Below are 26,820 nucleotides of genomic sequence, written 5' to 3' on the forward strand. Positions count from 1 at the left end.
TGTATACGGTGTTTTCCTGATTCTGTTCACTTCACTTAGCATGTCTTTCCAGGTTTTTCTGAAATCCACCTGCTCATCATTTCTTATGGAACAATAGTATTCCATTACATTCATATACTTCAATTTGTTTCAGCAGTTCTGCAGTTGATGGGTATCCCCTCAATTTCCAAATCTTGACTACCACAAAAAGAGCTGCTATAAATATTTTTGCACATGTGGGTCCTTTTCCCGTTTTTATGATCTCTTTGGGATACAGACCTAGAAGTGGTATTGCTGGGTTAAAGGGTGTGGACAGTTTTATAGCCCTTTGGACATAGTTCCAAATTGCTCTCTAGAGTGGTTGGATCAGTTCACAACTCCACCAACAGTGTATTAGTGGGGAACTGGGGAGTCTAAGAAGTAGAGGTGAAAGGGGCACATTCTAGGCAGTTGCCCAGTACAAAGGTACAGAGATGAGAGGTGACCTGTTGTGTGAGGAACAGCACGAAGGCAGCTTTGACTGGACTAAATAGTGTGTAAGGAAGTAACGTGTAATGAGGCTAAAAAAGTAGATTAGGCCCATGTACTAAAGGACTTTAAATGTCAAATAGAAGACAATGCTTTAATAATCTTTGAAGAAGGCAGAAATGAGTGGGGTTATTGTTCCCAAAGAAAGTTTATCTCTAATTAAGATAGATATCAAGATATTGAGAAAGGCAGAAAATTAATGTGGGAAATCACAGAGGGGGACAGATTGCAATGTCCTGATTAGCTCTGCAGGTGAATCCATAGTTTCACTGTACAGAGAAAAAAAGAGTTGGATATTGAATGGTCTGAGCCCTTAAAGAACTGCTTCTGTTATTCCAGCTTAATAGGATTATTGAGTTAGTCCAGGATATAGCGCCCCTAGCACTCTCACAAAGAACCAAATTAAATGGAAGATAAGGCCTAGGTATTCGAATGAGCTCCCTCTTGTAATATATGCTCTCTGATGCTGCCAGTCATCCAGCGGCCACAACTAAGAATGGGCTCAGACCATGCTCTTCAAAGGCTCGTCATTTCCCCATTGCAGCCAGTTGTGACTATTTGGAGGAAAAACTAGAGCTGCAGCTAAATTTAGAATTCTACTATAAAATAAGTTAATATACAAACATCTTAGGACACTAAATCCAAGGAAGGCAGAATGGTGGCTCAAGAGAGCAATGTTGCTGCAAAATGCTCTGTGACTTTGCTTTCTATTCTAAGTACATTAATTTTGTCTTTTTAGTTTCATGTTACCTGTTATTATTATTATTTTCTATTATCAAAGTTATCTGTTTTATCTTTTGTAATTGCCTCTATCCCTTGTTTGGTTATGAATATATTACATACCCAACATGTGATAAATACACGATTGTCTTATCTAATCTCTTTTTTTTTGTAGTATGGTCTTTAATATTAAGATCATGTATCATTTAGAATTATTGTGGAATATAGTGTAAGGTGTCCCTATACAGAATTAGTTCTTAGATATTCCTCTTTCCTCTCTCAGATACTGACTACAACTGACACTATCCCTTAGTCCCTCCCAATAGCATCTTTGACTGATTGAATTCTGGGACTGATTCAGGATGACATTTCTCATGCCTTGTCCCAGAGTTGGAACCCTTGGTCTTCACAAGGAGTTAGATATTGAGACTGATTCCTTTTGTTTCCAAATCTCTTTGGTAGTACTTAAGAGGAGGAAGGCCTTTCAACAGTTTTCTAGGGTTTGGTATCAGGTTACAGGGGCAACTGGGTGGGTCAGTGGAGAGAGTGCTGGGCCCTAAGTCAGGAACACTCATCTTCCTGAGTTCAAATTTGACCTCAGATAGTTACTTAGGTGTGTGACCCTGGGCAAGTCACCTAACACTGTTTGCCTCAGTTCTTCATCTGTAAAAAATGAGCTGGAGAAGGAAATGACAAACTGCTTTCAGTATCTTTGCCAAGAAAACCCCAAATGGGGTTATGGAGAGTCAGACATGACTGAAAAACAACTGAACAACAATACTTCTGCACCAGATTAAAATGTATTTGGAAAATATTTAACAAAATAAATAAAGATACAATAGAATATAAATAATGTTAATATGTGATTTTTCTAAGTCAACACGAGGCCTGCAGGGATCCTTATATACAGTTTAGTGGCCCCTGTTTCCATTTGAATTTGACACCATTGCTGTGATGGTGTACATGTGCATAGGAATTGGTGGCACTAAATGTGAAAGATATCACAGTGTTTTATGAGATGTGGCTATCTTTCAGTGAAATGATACTTGATTTTTTTGGCATAGGCATAAGCCACTGTTGAAAAGACAGTTTGTGATATTTCATGTCTTTGAAAGGCATATACCAACTATCAAAAAACATGCTACAGTTTTAATCTGGAAGTGCTGTAGTAACTAATTGGTGTAAATTTTGGATTATATGTAATTTAGTGCAACTGTCATGCCTGGAAAGTTAAAAATTAATGTATGTTACATTTGGCACCTTAAACTTTCATGTTCAGATTTCTTGTTACGACCTTTAGCTTGGTCATTGAACTAGAAACAATTCCCAACTTTGAATTATTTATTCTGTTTGGATTTAAAACATTTCAAGGAAGTGCTAATTTGTCACTTTCTAGAATTAATTTTTTGAGAGCCAGAAATAAACAAGAGCATATTTTACTTAGATATCTGGATTTTATGTACAGTATAGTATCAATTATGTTGCAATGTTAGAACAGTATCAATAGTGTGGTATTATAACTGTCTTATGTAGAAAACTAAAACCTTTCTGTGACTCTAACTCCACAAGTTTCGAAGAGTAATCTGAAAAATTGTGCATTCCAGGAGAGGAACCTGTTGATATAGAGATGCTCCCCAGCCAGTAGATCTCTAGCTCAGGAGGTCAGTGGGCAGATCTCCGGCAAGTGACAAGAGACAGGTCATTCATATCTGCACAAACAACCACATTCCAAAGGATTTATTTCTTACTTGGCTGGTTTCTGAGGCAGGCTGATAACTGTATGAGTCAGAAGACTGGAGGTGGGAGTAGAGATGCTGCAAGTTAGTGCAGCACATTGCTCAGCCATCCATCTGAGGCCCAGTATATTAATGCTTATACCCACCTGGACCCTTCAGCTAGCAGTGGTAGCATCCTATAGACTTAACCATATAGATGACTCAGTGATACTTTGATGGCTAGGTTCTTATAGTAGTGAACGGCATTCCCAGGATGATTGTAGTAGGATAGACCTCATTAGTGAAAGATGGAGCATTTGAAACTGAGGGACTTAACAATGGGGCTATTTTGGTTAGCTGATAAAAATTTTTAGTTTTTTGGTTTTGCATCTTGCAAGAAAACAGGAGTTGCTCTTATCCAGAGGTCTGTAAGTAAATGAACACTTGCATGATGCAGAGTGAAAGGCAGTATAACAATTTATATTGTAGTGGCATTGTAAAAAGATTTAATTCTGATCAACTCATTGTTCAACCATGATTCTGAAGTATTGATGATGAAGCTTCCCATCTTCTGATGGGAAGTTTAGAGATTAAATATGTAGAATAAAACAAAATTTTGGCCTTGGCCAATATAGGAATTTGTTTTGCTTGCCTAGGATTTTTGTTACAAGGATTTTGTATTTTTCTTTCTTTCTCTTCCAGTGGGGTGGGAGGTGGAGGTGAGAGAAAATGAATGCTTGTTAGTTAAAATTTAATCGAAAAATAAAAAATGAATTTGATAAAGTCAAATATATCATATATAACAAACAAAAATTTAAGTGCATTTTATTTGAAAAGGAAGTTATTAGAGTTGAATAGCTTAGGATAATTGAGGACATGGTTGATACACAGTTGTAGCCAATAGTTTTAACTTCCCCCCCCCCACTAAACTTCCAGCTAGTTTTACAAATATGCAGCAAAACAGAAACACTTGAGTATCATTTCTTCTCTTTACTTCTCTCTTCTTCACAGGTAGTGAATGATATCAGCAAACTGTGAAATTGTCAAAAAATTATGGTATAATAGAAAATTTTAGATTTGGAATTAATTAGAGTGGACCTGTTCATATCCTGATGGAGCCATTTGTTACCTGTGTGAGCTTGAACAAATCAGTGAGCTTCTCAGTTTCCTTATCTGTAAAATGAGGTGGGTGGAGTGAATCCCTCCTAGTTCTGAAACTTGTGATCATGTGTTCATAATACAGAAAGGGAGGTGGAGGGAGAAGGAAAAAAAAGGGTCACTGGAATGATCCTGAATTGTTGGGAATTTAGAAGAATAGTTTATTGAGAACAGTAGGTACAAGCATTCCCTTCCCTAAAAGTCTGTGTCCCACTCTCCCACAAGTACATATAGATTCTAGGGAAGGTGGGCTGAAGCCTAGAGAAACAGGTGGCAAAGGGTTAACTCACAGATCCTGGTTTCTAGAAACCCCGTTCTTCCCATTTGTGATGTGTTCAAAAAGTTCCCCTTAAGCATGGTTAATCTGTGCCCATCTGTCCTCGGCTCCAGATGCAGACACTACTGTCAGCTGACCTATAGATGCAGCTAGGACACTGATAGAATATCCTCCAGATCTTTTGAAGTTCACAAGGTCCTCCTCTATCTGGGGCAGGGCTGAAGTAGGTATGAGATAGGATCGAAGGGGAAGTTTATGTGGAGGGGAGAGTGGAGAAGTAGATCTACCCAAAGCTGAAGCAGAGGCCTCTCCTTCCCTTCTTCCTTCCTCATGTGGTTCCTTATCAGGAATTTACCCATTTTGTAGAATCAGTCCTCTCTCAATTTGATTGATAATTTATAGACTTAGAGATTGGGGCATACCCAAATTTCCTGTGCCTATCTGAATATGATTCTTGGGCAACATCATTCCCATTCAAAACTGCCCTCCATATTGTTCCTTGAACATGAAAGTCCATCTCCTAATTTGGAGTCTTTCATTGGCTATCTCCCACCCCCACCCCTTGCCTGGAATGCTCTCCCTCCTTATCTCCAGCTCCTGGTTTCTCTGGTTTCTTTCAGGTCTCAGCAAAAGCCTCATCTTCTGCAAGAAGTCTTTCCCAGTCCTTAATTTTAGTACCTGCTCTTTGAGCCTACTTCCAGTTCATCCTGTATATGTCTTGTTTGCATGTTGTCTCCCCTGCTAGACTGTGAGCTTCTTGAGAATGGGGAATTTTTTTTGCCTCTTTGTGTCCCTAGTGCTTAGCACAGTGCTTGTCAAACAGTAGGAGCTTATACTTAAAGCTAGTTGAATGACTTATGATTGCATTGATTGATTTGGAATCTTGATGAGATGAGTAATTCACTCTTCCCTTTTATTTGGCTGAAACTTGCATGAAATTATGGTCTGGGAGAAATAGTCTTTATTCAGTAGGACAGGGGACCCCAGGACGGTTCTTCCAGTACATTATCTCTGGTGGTGTTGGTGAGGTGGCTAAAGAGGAAGGATGAATGAAGAATAATATTATTACAAGCTGTAGTTACACCTTGGAAAAGTGGTGATAGTCTTATTGAATGACAACAAGCATTTTCTTTTTTTCGTTTTTATCAATTTATTTTGATTTATCAACAATCACTTCCATAAGCTTTTGAGTTTTAAATTTTTCTCCCCCTCCTTCCCGAAGATGGCGTGCAATCTGATATAGGCTATACATATACATTCCAATTAAACATATTTTCACATTAGTCATGTTGTAAGGAAGAATTCAAACCAATAGAAGGAACCACAAGAAAGAGGGAACAAAACAAAACAGAAGGAAAAAAAGAGCAAATAGTATGCTTCGATTTGCGTTCAAACTCCATCGTTCTTGCTTTGGATGTGGATAGCATTTTCCATCCTGAGACTTTTGGACATGTCTTGGATCTTTGAATTGCTGAGAAGGGCTAAGTTTATCAAAGTTAGTCATCGCACAATGGACATCAAGCATTTTCTAAGTACCTACTATGTGTCAGATGCTATACTGGGTACCAGACATACACGTATAAATGAAATAATCCTCTTGTGAACCTCACAGCCTATTGCAGGGGCATTTATAAATAATCTATCTATATATATACATATATATACATATATATATATATATATATATATATATATAAAACGTTAACATAATTTGAATACATATATTCACAAAATAGTTAAATGCCAGGTCATTTATACAGGGGTGTGCTAGCAGTGGAGAGGAGGTGAGGATGGGAATCAACAAGCATTCGGCATGTCTCCCTGCCAGGCACTGTGCGAGGCATTACACTATGGAACCAGTGCTAGGTTGGGAGTACAGGCACCTGGGTTCCCTTCCCAGCACTGCCACATACTACCTTGTGTTACTGTAGGCAATTCACTTTCTGTCTGTGCACTTACTGGGAAGTGAAGGGGTTGGACTTTATTGCTTTAACCTATGATCCTGTGATTATAGCTGAGGCTAGAAATGAATGTGAAGGAAAGCAAAACGGCTCTTGCTCTCAAGGAACTTATGTTCTGTCAGAGGAGGTAACACATACAGTATGATCATGTAAGAATTACATGAAAGGTAAATAGAAGGTAATCTCCTGAGAGAGGAGCTTGGGGCAATGGAAAGGCCTCATGTCTTGAAGGAAGCTTGGGGTTCTAAAGAGGAAAGGGAGAAGGAGGGAGTATATTCCTGGCATAGAGGATAGCCTGTGAGAAGACACAGACATGATAGATGGTATAGTGTGTGGTGAGGAACAGTAAGAAGGCCTGGAAAGGCAGGTTGGAGTCAGGTTGTGAAGGGCCTTAAAATGACAGAGGAGTTTGTATTGGATTCTGGAGGTAATAGGAAGCTGCTGAAGCTTACTTGGCAGGTGAATGATGACCAGACTTGTTCTTTAGGAATATCAGTTTAGCAGTTGTGTGGAGTATTAATTGGAGACTTGAGCAGGGAGACTCTAATAAGATGATTATTTTAGTAGTCCATGACAGAGGTAATGATGGTTTGAATTAGCCTGATGGTCATTTGGAAAGAAGGGTATAAATGCGAGAGATACTGAGATATCTTAGAGCAGAGATTTTTAACTTGTGGTTCATTTGATAACTGTTCCAAAATATTTGCCTTTCTTTATAATCTTAAATTACTTAAAGTTCTAGAAACATGGGAAAAGAATACCAATTCCCCTAATATGTTTTATGAGTAACTAACATTTAGAGGTACCTTCATGTATTGGCATAAGGAGTTTCCTCATCTGCGAGTTTCTTCAACCAACAAATGAAACCACAGGTCCAAGCTTTGTCATTATCACGGCATATAGGTATTTGGTATTAAATCAGAATGAAAACTCCAGGCCCATGGTAGATAAGGAGACACAAGATAATGACATTTTCAAATACTAGAGGCATTACCTGTTGGGCAGTTTGGGCCACTAGGTTTTCAGTGTAATAATATGTCCTTAATAACTCCTCTCCATTCTGTTAAGTGGCAAAAATCTTGTAGCTGTAGTTCCCTTGGTCTTGTTTGGAGTTATATGCACTTCGATGGCACTTAATGCTTGATTGCAGTGGCCCTTTATCTGAGGCCTAATTTAGGGTGTTAATGGATTTTTGTTATGTCTTACTTGTGTGACTATTTTAGAGAATCCTGCAGTTACCAGAGCAGGAGATGATACTATGGAAACATTATACTCTCTTCTAACTTCTTATCATAATTATAAACTTTTTTCAAGTGTTTATCTAAAAAGTATGTTGTGTCTAAGGACTTATATATTAGTTCCATTTTTGAATAAAAAGTTTTGCATCTTTAAAAACTTTGTAAAAAACAGGAAGCATTCCATCACTGCAAAAGATGTATTTTTAACAAATGTGATCTATGAAGGGTTTGATGTAGTGTTAAATTGGGTTGTTCTTAAACAGAATTTTGACTTTAAAAAATGATTGTATGTGAGTCAGTATAGCATAAGCAGAACTATTGCGATTCTTTGACCATATACCACTATTTTTCTTTAGTTTTTTACTTTTCCTCAGTTACGTGTAAAAACAACTTTTAACATTCGTTTTTAAAATTTTGAGTTCCACATTCTCTCCCTTCCTCGCTCTCCCCCCCTCATCCCCTAATTGAGAAGGCAAGCAATTTGATTTAGGTTATGCATGTGTTTCCATAATGGTCATGTTGTTAAAAAAAAAACATAAAAAAACTCAAGAAAAATAAAGTTTAGAAGAAAAGTAAGTTTTGATCTGTATTCAGACTCCATCAGTTCTTTCTCTGGGGATGGATAGTATTTTTCATCATAAGTCTTTCAGAATTGTTTTGGATCAATGTATTGCTGAGAATAGCTAAGTCATTCACAGCTGATCATCTTACAATATTGCTGTTACTTTGTATACAGTACATTTCACTTTACATCAGCCCACACAAGTCTTTCCAGGTTTTTCTGAGAGTATCCTGCTCATCATTTCTAATAGTACAGTAGTATTCGATCACAATCACATATCCCAATTTGTTCATCCAATCCCCAATTGATGGGCATCCCCTCAATTTCTAATCTTTGCCCCCAGAAAAGAGCCGCTATAAATATTTTTGTACACGTAGGTTCTATTCCTTATTTTTTTTTATCTCTTTTGGGACACAGACCTAGCAGTAGTATTGCTAGGTCAAAGGGTATGCATGGTTTTATAGCCCTTTGGGCATAATTGCAGAGTGCTCTTCAGAATGGTTGAATTAGTTCACAACAATGCATTAATGTCTCGTTTTTTCCTACATTCCCTCCAGCATCTGCCCTGTTAGCCAATCTAATAGGTATGAGGCAGCACCTCAGAATTGTTTTAGTTTGTATTTCTCCAATCAGTAGTGAGTTAGAGTGTTTTTTCATATGACTTTTATAATTTCATCAAAAACTGATCATATTCTTTGATTAGTTGGAGAATGGCTCTTATTTTTAAAAACTTGACTCAATTCTCTATGTGTTTGAGAAATGATGCCTTTATCAGAGAAACTTTCTTCAAAATTTTTTCACAGTTACTAATTATATTTCCCTCCATCCTGTTCTCCCCACCCATTTAATCTGTTCTCTCTCTCTTTTCACCCTGTCCCTCCTCAAAAGTGTTTTGCTTCTGACTACCCCCTCCACCAATCTGCCCTTCCTTTCACACCCTATTTCCCCTTCTACTTTTCTGTAGGATAAGATAGATTTCTGTACCCAACTGGGTGTGTATATTATTCCCTCATTGAGCCAATTCTGATGAGAGTAAGGTTCTCTCACTCATACTCACCTCCCTTTTCTTCCCCTCCACTATAAAAACTTTTTACCTCTTTTATGTGAGATAATTTACCCCATTCTACCTCTCCCTTTCTCTTTCTCCCAGAACATTCCTCTCTCACCCCTTAATTTTATTTTTTAGATAACATAATATCTTTGCCCTCTGTCTATATATACTCCTTCTAACTACCCTAATAATGACAAAGATCTTACGAGTTACAAATATCATCTTCCCACATAGGAATGTAAACATTTTAATTTTATTGTTTTGTGATTTCCCTTTCCTGTTTACCTTATTATGTTTCTCTTGAGTCTTGTATCTGAAAGTCAGATTTTCTATTCAGCTCTGGTCTTTTTATCAAGAGTGATTGAAAGTCTTCTATCTCGTTGAATGACCATTTTTTCCACTGAAGATTATAATCAGTTTTGCTGGATAGGTGATTTTTTGTTGTGATCCGAGCTCCTTTGCCTTCTGGAATATCATATTCCAACCCCGCCAATCCTTTAATGTGAAAGCTGCTAAATTCTGTGTTGTCCTGACTGTGGCTCCATGGTACTTGAATTATTTCTTTCTGGTTGCTTGCAATATTTTCTCCTTGACCTGGGAACTCTGGAATTTGGCTGTAATATTCCTGGCAGTTTTCATTTTGGGATCTCTTTCAGGAGGTGATCAGTGGGTTCTTTCAATTTCTATTGTATCCTCTGATTCTAAAATATTAGGGCAGTTTTCCTTGATAATTTCTTGAAAGATGATGTCTAGGTTCTTCTTTTGATTATGGCTTTCAGGTAGTCCAATAATTTTAAAATTATCTCTCCTGGATCTATTTTCCAGGTCAGTTGTTTTTCCAGTGAGATATTTCACGTTGTCTTCTATTTTTTCATTCTTTTAATTTTGTTTTATAATTTCTTGATTTCTCATAAAATCATTAGTTTCCATTTTCTCCATTCTAATTTTTAAGGAATTATTTTCTTCAGTGAGTTTATGGACCTCCTTTTCCATTTAGTCAATTCTGCTTTTTAAGGCATTCTTCTCCTCATTGCTTTTTGTACCTCTTTTGCCATTTGACCTAGTCTGTTTTTTAAGGTGTTATTTTCTTCAGTATTTTTTGTATTTCCTTTCCTTTTTTTCCTTTTTTTCTTTACGATTGACTTGTTTTTCATGATTTTCTTGCATCACTATCATTTCTTGTCCCAATTTTTCCTCTACCTCTCTTACTTGATTTTCAAAATCTTTTTTGAGCTTTTTCATGACCTGAGACCAATTTGTATTTTTCTTGGAGGCTTTGGATATAGGAGCTCTGACTTTGTTGTCTTCTGAGTGTGTTTTCATCTTCCTTGTCACCGTAGTAACTTCCTGTAGTCAGATTTTTTTCCATTGATTGCTCATTTTCCAAGCCTATTATTTGACTTTTAACACTTTGTTAAAGTAGGGCTCTGCTTCCAGGGTGGAGGGCATACTGTCCCAAGCGTCAGGGGTTTTGTGCAGTTGTTTTCAGAGATACTTCTAGGGATCTGTAAGTTTTCAGTTCTTCCAAAGTTGTATAATCTAAGGAGAGGTGTTTGTTTCTCTTCTGGCCTGTACTCTGGTCTATTAGTGACCACAAGTACTCTTTTCTGCCCTGGAACTGTGAGGAGGGTCCCCCTTTCAATATGGCTGCAAGTTCTGCTATGCTAGTGCACCTCCTCACCCTGGGACTACCACCCAGGACTATGACCTGGATCTGAGTATGGGCAAAGCAATAGAGTCCTGCCTTTGTGCTAGCTGCAGTGGCCCATGCCAATCAGAAGTTTGCACTAAGTTTGACATTTATATAGTGGGACCCTAGGAGTAAGGGGCTGCAAACTGACCTAGGTTAGGTCAGTGCTACTGTGCTGATTGGTATCTGGGCCGTAAGTAGCTCCTATACTTTCAGCCTAAGGGAGATGGAGAGATGCTGTCTTCTAAAAAACACACTTTTAAACATTATTGTTGGGCACAGATGGGCTATGGCTGCCTTAATAGCCCATAGCCTTGAAGGGCTCTGATAATTCAAGAGAGAGGTTCTATGTTGGATTTTACCTCCCAGTAAGATTCATGCAGAGGGGAACTGCCTGCTGCTGGGTTTTCTGAGAAGGAGATTTAGGGAATGAGTCTAGAAAACTAGAATTAAGGAATCAGTAATAGTGGAAAACAGAATATAGGAGCAAATCAGGATGCTAAACTGAATTTTTCTGTCCAGATCTTTGTGGTCAATGAACTGGTCTTAAGTACCTGTATTGACCCTGCCCACTTGTACCTCTGCTAGTCCCCTGTACCTTTGTTTGCAGTGTGGTCCAAACACCATTCCCTCTGGACCTCTCCCTGTCAGTCAACAATCATTTATAAAACTTTTACTGTATTCCCCAAACACTGCTAGGCACTAGAAATGCAGAGAAGGCAAAAAACACAGTACCTACCCTCAAAGAGCTAATGGGGGAGACAGCATGCAAACAACTGTGAATGTACAAGATATATACAGTGTAAATGGGAGGTAATCTCAGAGGGAAGGCACTGGTTGGGGAATGGGGTGGAGTGAGACTGGAAAAGGCTTTTTGCAGAATGTGGAGAAATTTGAACAGAATCTTGAAGGAAACTAGGAGTTAAGTGAGGAGGGAGAGTATTTCAGGCGTAAAGGGCAGTGCTTATAAAGGCTTAGACTCAAGAGATGGAACAGTAAAACAGACTCTGAAATAGAGAGTAGAGAATAGAATGAAGTCGGCCTGCTCATTATTTCTTATAGTACAATAGTATTCCATTACATTCATATGCCACAACTTGTTCAGCCATTCCCCAATTGATGGACATCCCCTCAATTTCCAATTCTTGGCCACCACATAAAAAGCTGCTATAAATATTTTTGTACATGGGAGTCCTTTTCCCATTTTTATGATCCGTTTGGGTTACAGCCCTAGAAGTGGTATTGCTGGGTAACCCTTCGGGCATAGTTCCAAATTGCTCTCCAAAATGGTTGGATCATTTCACAACTCCACCAACAATGCATTAGTGTCCCAATTTTCCTGTATCTTCTCCAACATTTATCATTTTCCTGTTTCGTCATTTTAACCAATCTGATAGGTGTGATGTGGTACCTCAGAGTCATTTTGATTTGCATTTCTCTAATCAATAGTGATTTAGAGCATTTTTTCATATGACCAAGGATAGCTTTAATTTCTTCCTCAGAAAACTGCTTGTTCATATCTTTTGACCATTTATCAATTGGGGAATGACTTGTATTCTTATAAATTTGACTTAGTTCTCTATATATATTTTAGAAATGAGGACCTTATCAGAGACACTGGTTGTAAAAATTCTTTCCCAGTTTTCTGCTTCCTTCCTAATATTGGTTGCATTGGCTTTGTTTGTGCAAAACCTTTTCAATTGAATGTAATCAAAATTATCCATTTTACATTTCATAATGTTCTCTATCTCCTGTTTGGCCATAAATTCTTCTGTTCTCCATAAATCTGACAGGTCAACTATTCCTTACTCTCCCAGTTTGCTTATAGTATCAGCCTTTATTGGGTACCCATTTTGACTTTATTTTGGTATATGGTGTAACACTGAAACTAGGTCTATACTCCAAAGAGATCAAAGAAAGAGGGAAAGGACCTATATGTACAAAAATATTTATAGCAGCTTTTTCATGGTAACAAAAAATTGGAAGCTGAGGGGATGCCCATTATCTGGAAAGTGGCTGAACAAATTATGGTATGTGAATGTGATAGAACACTGTACTGTAAGAAATGATGAAGGGAATGGTTTCAGAAAAAGCTGGGAAGACTTTATGAAGTGATGCAAAGTGAAATGAGCAAAACCAGAATACTGTTCATATTGTAAAGACAGCTTTGAAAGTCTTAGGAACTGTGATCATCATAGTGATCAACCACAATTCCAGAGGACTAATGATGAAACATGCTACCCACAGATAGGGAGATGATGGTCTTGGAATATAGATTAAGGTAGGGGAGAGAGAGAGACAGAGACAGAGAGAGACAGAGAGAGAGAGAGAGAGAGAGAGAGAGAGAGAGAGAGAGAGAGGGAGGGAGGGAGGGGGGGAGGGTGTGTGTGTGTGTGTGGGGGTGGGGGTGGTGTATCATTAATGTGGGAATTTGTTTTTCTTGATTAAGCTCCAGGCATTTTCTCTGGCTGTCGCCCATATCTGGAACACTCTGCCTCTCTGCTTTGATTAACCTCCCTGTCTTCCTTTAATTCCTAACTAAAATCCCACCTTCTACAGGAAGTCTTCCCTAATTCTTCGTAATTTCAGTGCCTTCCCTCTTTTAATTATTTCCTATTTATCCATTATATAACTTGCTTTGTATATGTTTGCATGTTGTCTCCCCCATTAGATTGTAAGCTCCTCGAGGGCAGAGACTGTCTTTTGCCTCTTTTATCATTCCTGGTGCTTAGCATAGTACCTGGCACATAGTAGGTGCTTAATAAATATTTTTTGGTTTTCTTGCTTTTTCAAATGGGATGGTGGGAGGGAGAGAATTTATAGCTAAAAAAATTTGAATTTAAAAAAAAACATGGTGGTTTGCTTAGAAAATCCTAGGGAACAAGTAAAGAAACAATTTTAGACAAAGCTTGCACAAAGTTGCAGGTTGCACAATAAACCCACAGAAGTAAAGCATTTCTATATAACTAAATCCAAGAGGCAGTAATAAAAGAAAATGTCATTCAAAATAACTACAAAATGCACAAACTGTTTGGGCTTAATTTACCATACATAGCATATGCAATAATATAAAAGGATTCTTAAAGAAATAAAGAACAGCTTAAATAGCAGGAAGAATATTCAGTGTTCATGGCAGGCCTATGTCAATATAATAAAAATGATAATGCTACCAAACTTAGTTTACAGTTTTAATGCTATACTAATCAGACTGTCAAAGGAGTATTTTGCAGGGCTTGATAAAATAATAAAATTCAGTTGTAGGAAGAAAAGACATAGAATATCAAGGGAAATAATGGAAAAGTTAGAAATGAATGGTGAATAGCACTTCCAGACCTTAAAGCTATATAATAAACTAGCAGTAGTAAAAATTATTTGGTATTTCTTTTAAAAAGTAAAATATTTTATAACAAAATAGTAATAAAATGAATAATTTTATATTACAAAAGTAAAAAATATTAATGGAACACAATAAGATGGGAAGAATTGGAAAATGGAATATAACCTGATATTTGATAATCCTGGAACCCTAAATTACTTAGGAAGGAAAGCCCTATTTGATAAGAATTACCAGGAAAACTGGAAAGCAGCCTGGCAGAAAGCAGACCATAAGTAACACTGCATTTTTAAAGATATTAAAGCTGCATTGTGACTTGCATATTAAAAATTTTACCATAAAAAATTAGAAAACAAGCAGATCATATACTTCCAAGCTTTGGGGAAGAGAGATAAATTCTTAACTAGATAAGGCATAAAAGCAATCATAAAAGATAAAATAGATAATTTTGATTATATGAAGTTGAAAAACTTCTGCACAAACAAAATGCATCTAGGAAAAGACAGCAAACAGTAGATTGCTGTCACGTTTTTCTCATACACGTTTGTTATTCAAAATATATAGAAAATGGAAACACACTCATATATATTTTTATGATCAAAACCTATTTCTCGGTAGCTAAATGGTTAAAGGTCATGGACAAATAATTCTCAAAAACAAGAATTGCAAACTGTTAATAGCTAATTGCTCTCATGGCTTAACCTCAGAACTTTCTCTACTATATCCCAGAAATTCCATTATCCTAGAAGCTCATAGTAGCTCTAGAATTCACAAATCAGAAGTACTCTTGACCCTTGTGGACTCTTCTGCTTCAGTGTCTTCTCCAGAATCTCCATTTTATGATGGTACCCAGGCCAAGTCACATCTCATTTCTTTTCTAAGCTGAACTGTGTACCTTCTTTATTATGCCTTTGCACTGGGTACCTTCAGCTTCCTTTTATATGTTGTCTTACCCCATTGGAATATAAGAATCTTGAGGGCAAGGTCTGTTTTTCTTGTTTTGCTGATTTTTTTCCCTCTTCTTCCTTTAAAAAAAGTTTTTTATATGGATTCTTCTCTTTAAGAGGGACAAGGAAAAATTTAGGGGGAAATCTAGGCAGTGTACAAACAAAAGAAATCAATAAAAATCTATTTAAAAAAGAAAGTTTATTACTGAAAAAATTCTGTTAGAACTTTTTACATAGTAAGAAAAGAATAAGAGCTATGTGGGTCGCAATTCTCAGATATTTTGGGAGTCTGTGCTGTCTTGAAAAAAAGATAGCCATTCAGGATCGGATATACACAAAGAAGGAAACAATGTGGGCATTTTCCATTATACCAGAAATGGGCTGTCCTTACATATCTTTCTCTCTTTTTTTTTTGTAGGTATTTGATTCTAATGATAAATCTGGTTCTCTTGTTCTCACCATAGTCGTATCAGGTCATTTCTTCATTTCTCAAGGACAGACCTTACTGGTAAGTCTAGTATCACTATCTTATGATAAACACATATATACTTTTAAGCTAGCTTAGCTTTACATCAACCTTGATTTTTATAATGTATGCAAAAAGCTTCACAAACTTTTAAAACACTATCTAGATCAGTTCTGATAATAATAGTTGTTATTATTACTAGAAATATGGACCTGACCTATGATTTTACTGATATGAAGAACTCCTTAGTGAGGAAACTCCATCTACTCATGCCAGGTTGGCATGTTCTCTACAACTTAGAGAATGGCATAGAATACTGAGAAGTGACTTAACGCAGTCATATAGCCAGGATGTGTTAGAGGCAAGACTTGAACCCAGCTCTTCTTGGTTCTAAATCTGGCCCTCTGTCCATATGCCTCAATGCTTCTCTATTATTATTGTTGTTAATATTGTTGTTGTAAAATCCTTCTCATCTTGTTCAGTGGATTTCAGATACTGGGACAAATAATTGTGTTGCTCTTTTTTATATATAGTGTATGGGTAAAATAACTGTTTTTTGCAGTTGAATGAAATGATTAGTATTTAAGCCCTTCTTTTCTAGGCTCCCTGAAGTCATCTTTAGTAGAACTCTAATAGCAGACAGGATGCTAGTGATATATACCTTAGCTTGTTTTCATGCTCTGGTTTCAATACAGGTTAGTTAGTGGAGTTCTTCAGGATATATGCATATAATATATATATATATGTATATATATATTTTAATTTGTCTATTTAATTTTAGTTTTCAACATTCACTTCCATAAGATTTTGAGTTCCACATTTTCTCCCCATCTCTCCTCTCTCCCACCCCAAGACAGTGTGCAATTTGAGTGAGCTTCTAAAATATAATTCTAGTCCCCAGATCATTTCTTGCTGAATGTTTGGTAGGTACCATATTGTTGCAGCCTGCAGCATTGTAATGCTTAGGTACCACTATTTCCTTGCTTCATTTGCACGGTCCATTACGTCTGGATTTCTTAAAGATATCCCTTCTATAACTTCTGGTAGCAGTAATCTGATCCCAAATTGCTGTCTTAAGCTCCTTTTGCAGTTGTTGGGTGAAATGAGGTTTGCTTGTTCCAGAAGTGTTTGTGTAGATTTATCATGTTCTCTAAAAAAATGTCTGTCAATAGTTTTCCTCCTTTTTGGTGAGGAAGTAATAGTGGTGGTAGTGCTGGTAATGAAGTAAGTAACAGCAGCACGATAACCAGTGAGGAACTCTGAGGAAGAATAGGATTAAAATGGATCATGGAGACATTTGCGTGGGAGGCACAGAAGATAGGCTGGCCATGTGACAAGAAGGAGGGATGACCAGTGTGTAGCCAGAGCAATGTAACCCATGAGAGGAAATGGACCAGAGATACGAGAGGGGCAGGCAGATATAGGTTGTGATCCATGTTCTTGGAGCAAATTCCCACATCAGTGAGATAAATGTGGCACCTCTCTGCAGCTACTTTCCTAGTTCCCACTTAAATTAGTGGGCTGAGTCTTCAGAGGGTGATCATTGCTAATACCCTCATAGTTTTAGGGGTGTTTGTTCAGTTGTTCAGTCATGTTTGACTCTTAGCATGCCAGGTCCTTTTGTCCTCCACTATCTCTTGAAGGCTGGCCAAGTTCATGTTCGTTGCTTCTATGACAGTATCTGTCCATGTCATTTTCTGCTGTCCTCTTTTCCTTTTGCCTTCAGTCTTTCCCACATCAGGGTCTTTTCCATTGAGTCCCATCTTCACATTATGCGGTCAAAGTATTTAAGCTTCGAGCTTCTGTATTTGACCTTCTAGTGAATAGTCTGAATTAATTTCTTTACGTATTGACGGATTTGATCTCCTGCTGTCCAAAGGACTTTCAAAAGTCTTCCCCACCATCACAGTTTCAAAGTGTCAGTTGTGCAGCACTCAGCTTTCCTTATAGTCCAACTCGCACAGACATACATTGCTACTGAAAAAACCATAGCTTTGACTGCATGGATTTTGTTGGCAAGGTGATATCTCTGCTTTTTAGTATGCTGTTCAGATTTGCCATGGTTTTCCTTCCAAGAAACAAGCGTCTTTTAATTTTATGGCTGCAATCATCATTTGCAGTGACCTTTGAGCTCAAGAATATGAAATCTGACACTACTTCCATTTCTTCTCCCTCTGTGTGCCAGGAAGTCATGGGACAAGGGGCCAAGATCTTAGGTTTTTTGTTGTTAAGCTTCAAGCCAGCTTTTCCAGTCTCCTCTTTCACCTTCATCAAGAGCCGTCTAAATTCCCCTTTGCTTTCTGCCATGTGAGTGGTATCATTTGCATATCTGAGATTGTTGATATATCTCCCATCAACTTAATTCTGACTTTTGATTCATCCAACTGGCATTTCATGTAATTTACTCTGCATATAAATATGATAACCTTGTTATACTCCTTTATCAATCTTAAACCATTCAGTTGTTCCATGTTCAGTTCTAATTATTGTTTCTTGACTAACATACAGGTTCCTCAGGAGATAAGTGAGATTATTTAGTACTCCCATCTCTTTGAGGACTTACTACATTTTGCTGTGATCCACTCACTTAGAGGCTTTAATGTGGTCAATGAAGTAGAAGTAGATGTTTTTCTGGAATTCCTTTGCTTTCTCTATAATCTAGCAAATGTTGGCAATTTGCTCTCTAGCTCCTCTGCCTCTTTGAAAACCAGCCTGCTTTTCTGGTAATTCTCAGTTCACATGTTGCTGAGGCTTAGCTTGTAGAATCTTAAGCATAACCTTGCTGGTGTGTGAAATGAATGCAGTTGTTTGGTAATTGGAACATTCTTTGTCATTGCCCTGCTTTAGGATTGGGACATAAAACGATCTTTTCCAACCTAGTAGCCAGTGTTGAATTTTCCAAATTTGTTGGCATATTGAGTGTAGCACTTTTAACAGCATCATCTTTTAGCATTTTAAATAGCTCAGCTGGAATTCTTTCACTTCTTTGTTAATATTTTATTTAAATATTTTGTGTCAGTATTCATTAGGGATATTGGGTCATAGTTTTCTTTCTCCCTTTTGACTCTCCTAGGTTTAGGTATTAATAACATATTTGTATCAAGGAAGAGATTTGGTAGGGCTTCTGGTTGTCTCCTTTCCTCCAAAGATTTATATAGTAATGGACTTAATTGTTCCTTGGATCTTAGTATAATTCATTTGTAAATTCATCTGGCCCTAGAATATTTTTTCTATGGGAGTTCAGTTATGGCTTGTTGGATTTCTTTTTCTGAGTTATGGTTATTTATATTCTCTATTTCCTGGAAGTTGGGGTCACTTAATCTCTAGATGCTTTGGTTTGGTCATCTGTAAAAATAGGGATCCTCACAGGGATGTTTTAAGGATAAAATGAGGTGTTCATATATATATATATTTACACACATATATATACATATACACACACATATGTATGTATATATATATGTGTATGTATATATTTATAAAGTATTTGCAAAGTAACTTAAAATAATATATAAATCTTAGTTATTATTTGTGATGATCATTTAGTTTCTAGATGTTCAGTAAACAGTATATTAATAATACATTTTGGAATTTTGCCAGGAATTGAAGTCAATCTCGCTGTCTTATATTCCTTTCTTTTTCTTCTGTTGAAAATAGGGACAAGAAAACTACGCATATAAGCAAAGATAAAGATAAACGATTCATGTCTTTGACATAGAAGGGAAATAAAACCAAAATGGGATTTAGATCTTTTGAGCCAATTCACAGGCCAGTAACATAACAACTATACTCCGTAGTAGCCAAAGAAAGGACTTGGAACCAGTGACATCAAGGGAAATAGAGAAAGAAATGAGATCTTGAAAGTCTTACAGAGGCATGTATGCATCTCTTATGATACCTAGGACAGGGCTGAGAATAACAGGAGACACTCAGGAGTATCTGTTAATTAAATTCATTGGTACACAGTGAATATGCAGAACTCAGGGAAGTGTGAGAAGACATATATATGCGAACTGAACTTATATATATGTGAACTGATTTTGAGTGTAATAAGCAGAACTGGGAAAACATACGTAGTGACTCTGCAGCAAAAAAACAAAAAATTGAAACTAAATGCTATGTAATTATCATCAAACTTGGTCCTTTCTTTTTTCATTTTTTTTTATCATTTTCACTAGAAAGGAAAGTAGAGAGAAATATATTCAAAAATTAAGGTGATAAAAAAAGAAAACAAAATATATCAATTTGTATAGCATTTAAAAATAAAAAATTTAATGTTACAGAATATTAAATATATCTCTTTGCATAACATTGGCTCTGAAAGCCAAAGTATTTGTAGAAGTATATTCCCTCCCCACCCCCATTTGCCGTGTAAATACTTTCTAGGTAATTGTAACAAATCCTGTAGTCCTTTAAGTCTTTAATTGATTTTCTTACGTTATTCCCAGAACACAAATTTAACCACAGTCTGAGATTATTTGCACATCAGTTTTATTTTTCCTTTGTCTTTGAAGGAACTACCAAATATTAAATTTGTATTTTTCATTTTGAATGTTTAGTGAAAGAGCTTTTATTACTTCCTGCCATAATCAGGCAAAAAATAGTAGACTAACCTGCTAAGTAGGTCAGTTTGAGCATTGTAAGGTGGCAGATTCTAACGAGATTTTCTGACTTAAGTGGTTGTCATTGATGGGAGCAGGATGTAGAAATAGAAGTATATAAACTATAAACTTCAAATATTCAAGGAAGAAGAAATGAGTTTACTCTGTTAAATAGAATATTTTACAATCCTATATTCATTTTTATTTCAGTTAATCTAGTCAAACCAATGCAGAATAAAATTATATGTCTTAGTTAATACATAATATTAGTGGATTCTGAATCAATCAATTGGTATTTTCTCTTTTTCATAATATTAGAAAAAGTTGGAAAGAACTGTTCCTTAGTGTTAGGTATGTTTATTAAGGCACAGAAGTTGCCAAAGGATACTAGTTTACGCCAATTATTTTGTAGCTATATGGTTCAAAAATACATTGAGACATCAATGTTGAAGCATCAGTAGTTCCAAATTACTCTTCAGAATAGCTGGACCAATTCACAGCTTCACTTGAAGTGCATGAATGTCCTTGTTTCCTACAACCCTACCAACATTTGTCATTTTACTTTTTTTGTCACTGTTGATCCTAAAGGGTATGAAGCAGAACTTGATTAACTTTAATTTGCATTTCTTTAATTACTAGTGAATTGAAGCATTTTAAAAATGGTTCTCAGCAACTTGGATTTCTTCCTTAGAAAACTGCCTGTTAATTTGGAACTATGCATAGTTTGACCCAGCAATATTGTTACTAGGTTTGTTCCCCAAAAAGTTCAAAGGAAGAGGAAGAGGGCCCATATGTGCACAAATACTTACAGCAACTCTTTTTCTGCGTTAGCAAAGAAACTGTGGGGTTGTGTATCAGTTGGGTAACGGCTGAACAAATTATGGCATATGAATGTGATGAAATACTATTGTGCTGAACTGTAATCCAAACGACCAACTATATTTCCAAAGGACTCATGATGAAACATAGTATCCACCTCCAGATAGAGAGCTGATATATTCAGAATGCAAATTGAAGCACATTTTGTTTACTTTCTTTTTTCATTTTTCTTTTGGACATAGTTATTGCAGGAATTTATTTTATATGACTAGACATATTTGTAATGAATTTTGTTTTTCTTGCCTTCTCAGTGGGGGAAGGGAGAAAGAAAGGAAGGAGAGAATTCAGAACTTTAAATAAAATTGAGTTAGATAAAATTTTTTAAAAGAAGAAGAAAAAATAAAATTATATATTATATATAAGTAAAATTATATATTCTTTGACCATTTATCAATTGGGGAATGCTTTTATTCTTACATATGATGCTACCCTCTTCCCCGTTGTTGCTGCTGATTGGTCTTTGTCTACCAAATGCTTCAGATTGTTAAATTATGATAGGATAGTGAGAAATCTTAAAAAACAACTGTTACAGAAAACATTGGAATACAGCTACATCTAGGTCCCTTTCACAGATTATTTTTGTTTTGTTTCTAATAATTTTTATATATTTTTATTATTTTGATTTATCAACAATCACTTCCATAAGCTTTTGAGTTTTAAATTTTTCTCCCCCTTCCTGCCTGCTAATTTTTATATATTTTGTTTTTATAATACAGAAAATTTCTCCCAATGTCTTTCCCTTATCTCTACTCCTAGAGAGCCATCACATATGACAGAGAATATATATAAATATATATGTATATGAAAAAGAGGAAGAGAAAAATCAGCAAAATCAATTAGTACATTGAAAAAAATCTGAATATATATGCAGTGTTCTACATTCATGGACTTCTTGCCTTTGCAGAGGTACCTTCTCATACTTTTCCTTTGAGATCATTCTTGTCCTTTGTAATTTTGCAGCATTCACTTTTGAAATTTTTTGGTAGTGGTTCTTTACATTGTTGTATTCACTTGAGTTTAATATGTAGTATATATTATTTTCTTGGCTCTGTTTACATTACTCAGCATCATTTCATGTAAGTCTTTCCCTCATTGTCCATATTCATCATATTTGTTATTTCTTAGAGTGCAATAATATTCCATTAAATTAATGTACCACAGCTTGTTAAGCCATTCTCCAAAATTGAAGGGCATCTACTTGTTTCTATTTCTTTGGCACCACAAAAATACAATGAATATTTTTATATATATGTAGGGACTTCCTTTTATCATTTATCTCCTTGGAGTGTGTATGCCTAGTAATGGAATCTCTGGGTCAAAGAGTAGAGACCAAGGATGGGGAACCTGCATTCTTGAGGCCACATGTGGCCTTCTAGGTCCTTAGGTGTGGGATTTTGGCTGAGTGCAGGTTTTACAGAACAAATCCTTTTATTATTTAACAAATGTTCTGTGAAGTTTGGATTCAGTCAGAGAGCCACATTTGAGTACCCAGAGGGTGTCAGGAATAAAATTCCTAAGGAAAAACCAAAGACTCCTGAGGTAGATGAGGTGAACTCATGCATGAAGCGGGTGTGTTGCTAGGCAAAACACATACTCTATAGAAGGCAGAGCAAGCTTATATCCCTGTCCCAAAACTCGAAGTTCCTCCCTCATTTCCTCATTGGCTGAGTACTTTGAGGTATACAACTTCCCAGCACACCTACGTCATGTTTCCCCCTTTGACACGTTCCCTCCCTCCCCATAAGCCATTGAGCGCGCATACTTGTACCTGTGGGTTTGATACCTGCCCAATTCTGAGAACTGTTTTTCCATGTGGATTTGACACTTGCCCAATTCTGGGAACTGTTGTTAAGTGACCTACATACCTGTGGTCAGAGATTTGTGATTTAACTTCTCGGGGGTTTCTGAGCTACTGTCAGCATCTTGTGGAAACATAAATTCTGTATCTTACAACAGTTACATGTGGCCTTGAGGCCGCAGGTTCCTCTTCCCTGGTATAACCATTTTTTAGTCACTTTATTTTACATAATTCCAAAGTGCTTTGCAAAATGGTTGTAGTGATTCACAGCTCCACCAGCAATGCACCAGTCTGCCTACCTTCCAAAAACTCCAACATTTACTATGCCTCTTTTGACATCTTTGCCAGTTTACTGTATGATGTAAAATTTTAGGGCTGTTTATATATCTTGCATACAAAACCCTTATCCAAAAAATTTGACAAATATTTTTCTCATTTGACTGCTTCCCTTCTAATTCTAGATGCGTTAATTTTGTTTGTTTAAAATTTTCTAGTTTCATGTAATCAAAATCATCTATTTTATCTTTTGTAATTGCCTCTTTTCTTCTGTTTCGGTAAGAGTGTATCTCCCAGTAGCTATAATAGGTATATGATATGCTTCTTTTCTCACTGTTTTATAGTAAGATCTTTAAGATTAAGTTATTTATCCATTTTAGATTTATTGTAGAATATTATTTGAGATGTTGGTCTCAGCCTAATTTTGGTCAGACTGTTTTGCAGTTTTCCCAGCATTTTTATTTATCAAATAAAGAGTCCATTCCAAAGTAATTTATGCACTTAGCTCTTTTTTTTTTTTAAACAGGGTTATTGAGACCCATTGTTTCTATTCTTGCTTATCTGTTCCATTCAGTGATCTACATTTTTTGTTTTAAACCAATATCAAATGGTTTTGATAGCTGCAGCTTCATAATATAGTTTGAGGTCTAGAAACGCTATTCACTCTTACCTGCCTTCATACCTACAAGTTTTCATTATTTCTCTTGATATTTTGGATCTTTTGTTGTTCTAAATGAATTTTGTTACTGTTTTATCAAGTCTTGCAAAGTATCCCTTTGATAATATGATTGGTATACTATTCAAACTGTAAATTAACTTTGAAATTATTGTCATTTTTACCATATTAGGATGGCCCATCCTTGAGCACTGACTATTCCTCCAGCTGTTTAAGCTGTTTTTTATTTCTTTAAGGAGTACTTTAAAATTGAATTTATACAATTGTTTTGTGTGCTTTAGTTGATTGGCCTTCAGACATTTTAGGTATTTTATAGTATTTGGAATGGGATTTCACTTTCTACAGTTGCCTCTTGGATGTTGTTGTTATAAGAAAAATGATATTGATTTTTGTGGGTTTCTTTTGTAGTCTGCAATTTTTCTGAAACTATTGTCTCCATCGGTATCTTTGCTGATTTCCTAGGATTTTCTAAGTAAACCATTCTGTCATCAGCAAATAGGGATAGTTTTATCTTCTCCTGTCCTATCTTTATACCGTTATTTCTCTTGTCTTACATTTATTGCCAGTATTTCTAGAACTATATTATATAATAATGGGGAGATTGGTTATTTTTCTTTACTGTATTTATTAGGAAAACTTCTAATGTATCTCCACTGTATATAATGCTTGTTTTGGGTTTCAAGTAGATCTTTTCATGGTATTTAAATAAGACCCTCAGTGCCTATACTTTGTAGGGTTTATAGTATAAAATGAATGTTGTGCATTGTCGAAGGCTTTTTCTGCATCTACTGATGTAATTGTATAGTTTTAGATGTTTTTGTCATTGTGATTAATTACATTCATTGTGTTTGTAATGTTGAATCATCTTGCACTTGGTCATTATAAATTATTTGTTGGATGACTTACTATAGACTGTTAGGATTTTATTTAAACTATCTGAATCAATATTCATCTATAATATTGGTTTATAGTTTTCTATCTTTCTTTTATTCTTATTTAGGTACTAGGACAATATTTGTGTCATAAAAAAGTCTAGTAGAATTCTTGCTTTATTAATTTTTTGAGGATAATTTGTGTAGCATTGTAACTAATTCTTCTTTAACAGTTTGATAGAATTCTCCTGTGCATTCATTGAGGCCAGGTGTTCTTTTCCCCACTTTGGCAATTTCCTTTACACCTAATTCTATTTACTTTTCTGAGACTGGATTATTTAAAATTTCTGTTTGTTCTTCTGTTATTTTGGACATTTTTCTAATTTTTGCTAGCATGTAAATGTGGCTAGTAGCTTCTGGTATTTGTTGTTTTGATTTTCTGACCTCATTTTTATTTATTTATTTATGGATGAGGCAATGGGGATTAAGTGACTTGCCCAGGGTCACACAACTAGTAAGTATCAAGTGTCTGAGGTCACATTTGAACTCAGGTCCTCCTGACTCCAAGGCCAGAGCTCTATCCACTGCGCCACCTAGCTGCCCCCTCTGCCCTCATTTTTTAAAATCAAGTTGGCTTTCAATTTTGTCAGTCTTGTTAATCTTTTTTTTTTTAAATGTACAGCATGTCTGAGTGGTTTTATTGCCTTATTAAAATTAACATTCACATTAAAATATGAATTAAACACATTTATTGTTTAATATATAATCATTTATAATCACTTTTTGTTCTTGCTTGTGTATTTACATTCACTGATAAATGTTTTAAACGAATTTTTTTAAGAGAATTATTGAGATAAAAAATAGAGGCCTAAATGTGAAGGGAATGAAGAAAGGCAAATAAAAATGTAAGGTTTTTCAGATGCTGAAATCATTGCACAATTTTTTACTGCAATGTATATTTGTTTATTTATTTTTACCTCCCATGACTGGGGGAGATGAGGAGTTTGATTCAACAGGAAAACTAATTACTCCCTTTTAGATGGCTCCCACGGTCCGGTTGAGGAAGGTCTCTCTGTCCCTCCCGCTTCAGGCATCCTTCTGGGCATGCTTAACTACACAGAGGGTATGAAGGACAATCTTTTTTCTAAATTACTTGGGGAGTTTTGCAGCTATAGTAGATTTAAGTGAGCCACAACCAAAATTAACTATGCAGTGCTTTAATCTAAAAGTTTATGCAACATTCCACATCTGTAGCACCTCCTTCCCATACCCCCACTTACCTATGGCAGACTCAGTAGAATCTCAGAGTTTTAAGAGACTTCAGAAGTTATCTAGTTGGACTGATTCCTAAAGAGAAATGTTCTCTACAACAGTGGTGGCAAACTCAAATAGAAAGGGGGCCACTAATTGTACACAAGGATCTCTGCCTCATACATGTTGATTTAATTTTAAAATGTAATACTGTCTGTGTTTTATTATATCTTTCTGTTCATTCAGATTCCAGTTGAAAGATCATAAGTGAGGAGGAATCTAATATCTCCTAAAGCATTGCCATTTTACATGACTCTAATTGTAATTATTCCCTTATTTCATGGATCAGGATTAAGAAAAAAAAATGAGGTTAAAGACTTTTAGACTACACAGAAGTCCTACAGCTATATATCATACATTTTCTTTTTTTGGAAATCAGTTATACATTTGAAATCATGCAAAACATATTTCCATATTAGCCACATTGCAAAAAAGGGCAAAAAAACCCCCAAATATATATTAAAGTTTGCACTCAGAGTTCATTGGTTTCCCCTCTGAAGGTGGATAACATTTTTTATCATAGGTTTTTTAGAATTTTCTTGGATCATTGTCTTGATCAGAGTAGCTAAAATCTTTACCAGTCGGTCTTCCTTAAAATATTACTTGTACTGTGTGCAGTGTTCTCTTGCTTCTGCTCACTTTACTCTGCATCAATTCACATAGATCTTTCCAGGTTTTTCTGAAACTGCTCTGTTTGTCATTTCTTAGAGCACAATAGGATTCCATCGCAATCATGTGGAATTGGAGAGTGGCCCTTTAAAAAAATAATTATCATTATACA

The 26,820-nt window shown here is 36.0% G+C and overlaps 1 protein-coding gene across 1 annotated transcript in view; it reads left to right on the forward strand.

Annotated features, from left to right (window-relative positions):
* Positions 1-26,820, forward strand: part of REC114 (REC114 meiotic recombination protein) — a 110,277-nt gene that overhangs the window by 24,189 nt on the left and 59,268 nt on the right. Inside the window, exon 2 of the mRNA XM_027847391.1 lies at positions 15,579-15,668. Within this exon, the coding sequence (XP_027703192.1) occupies positions 15,579-15,668 (90 nt within the window). The remainder of the gene's footprint in view (positions 1-15,578; positions 15,669-26,820) is intronic.

Source organism: Vombatus ursinus, unplaced genomic scaffold (genome assembly GCF_900497805.2).
Source record: "Vombatus ursinus unplaced genomic scaffold, bare-nosed wombat genome assembly UNPS02015404.1, whole genome shotgun sequence".
NCBI lineage: Eukaryota > Metazoa > Chordata > Mammalia > Diprotodontia > Vombatidae > Vombatus > Vombatus ursinus.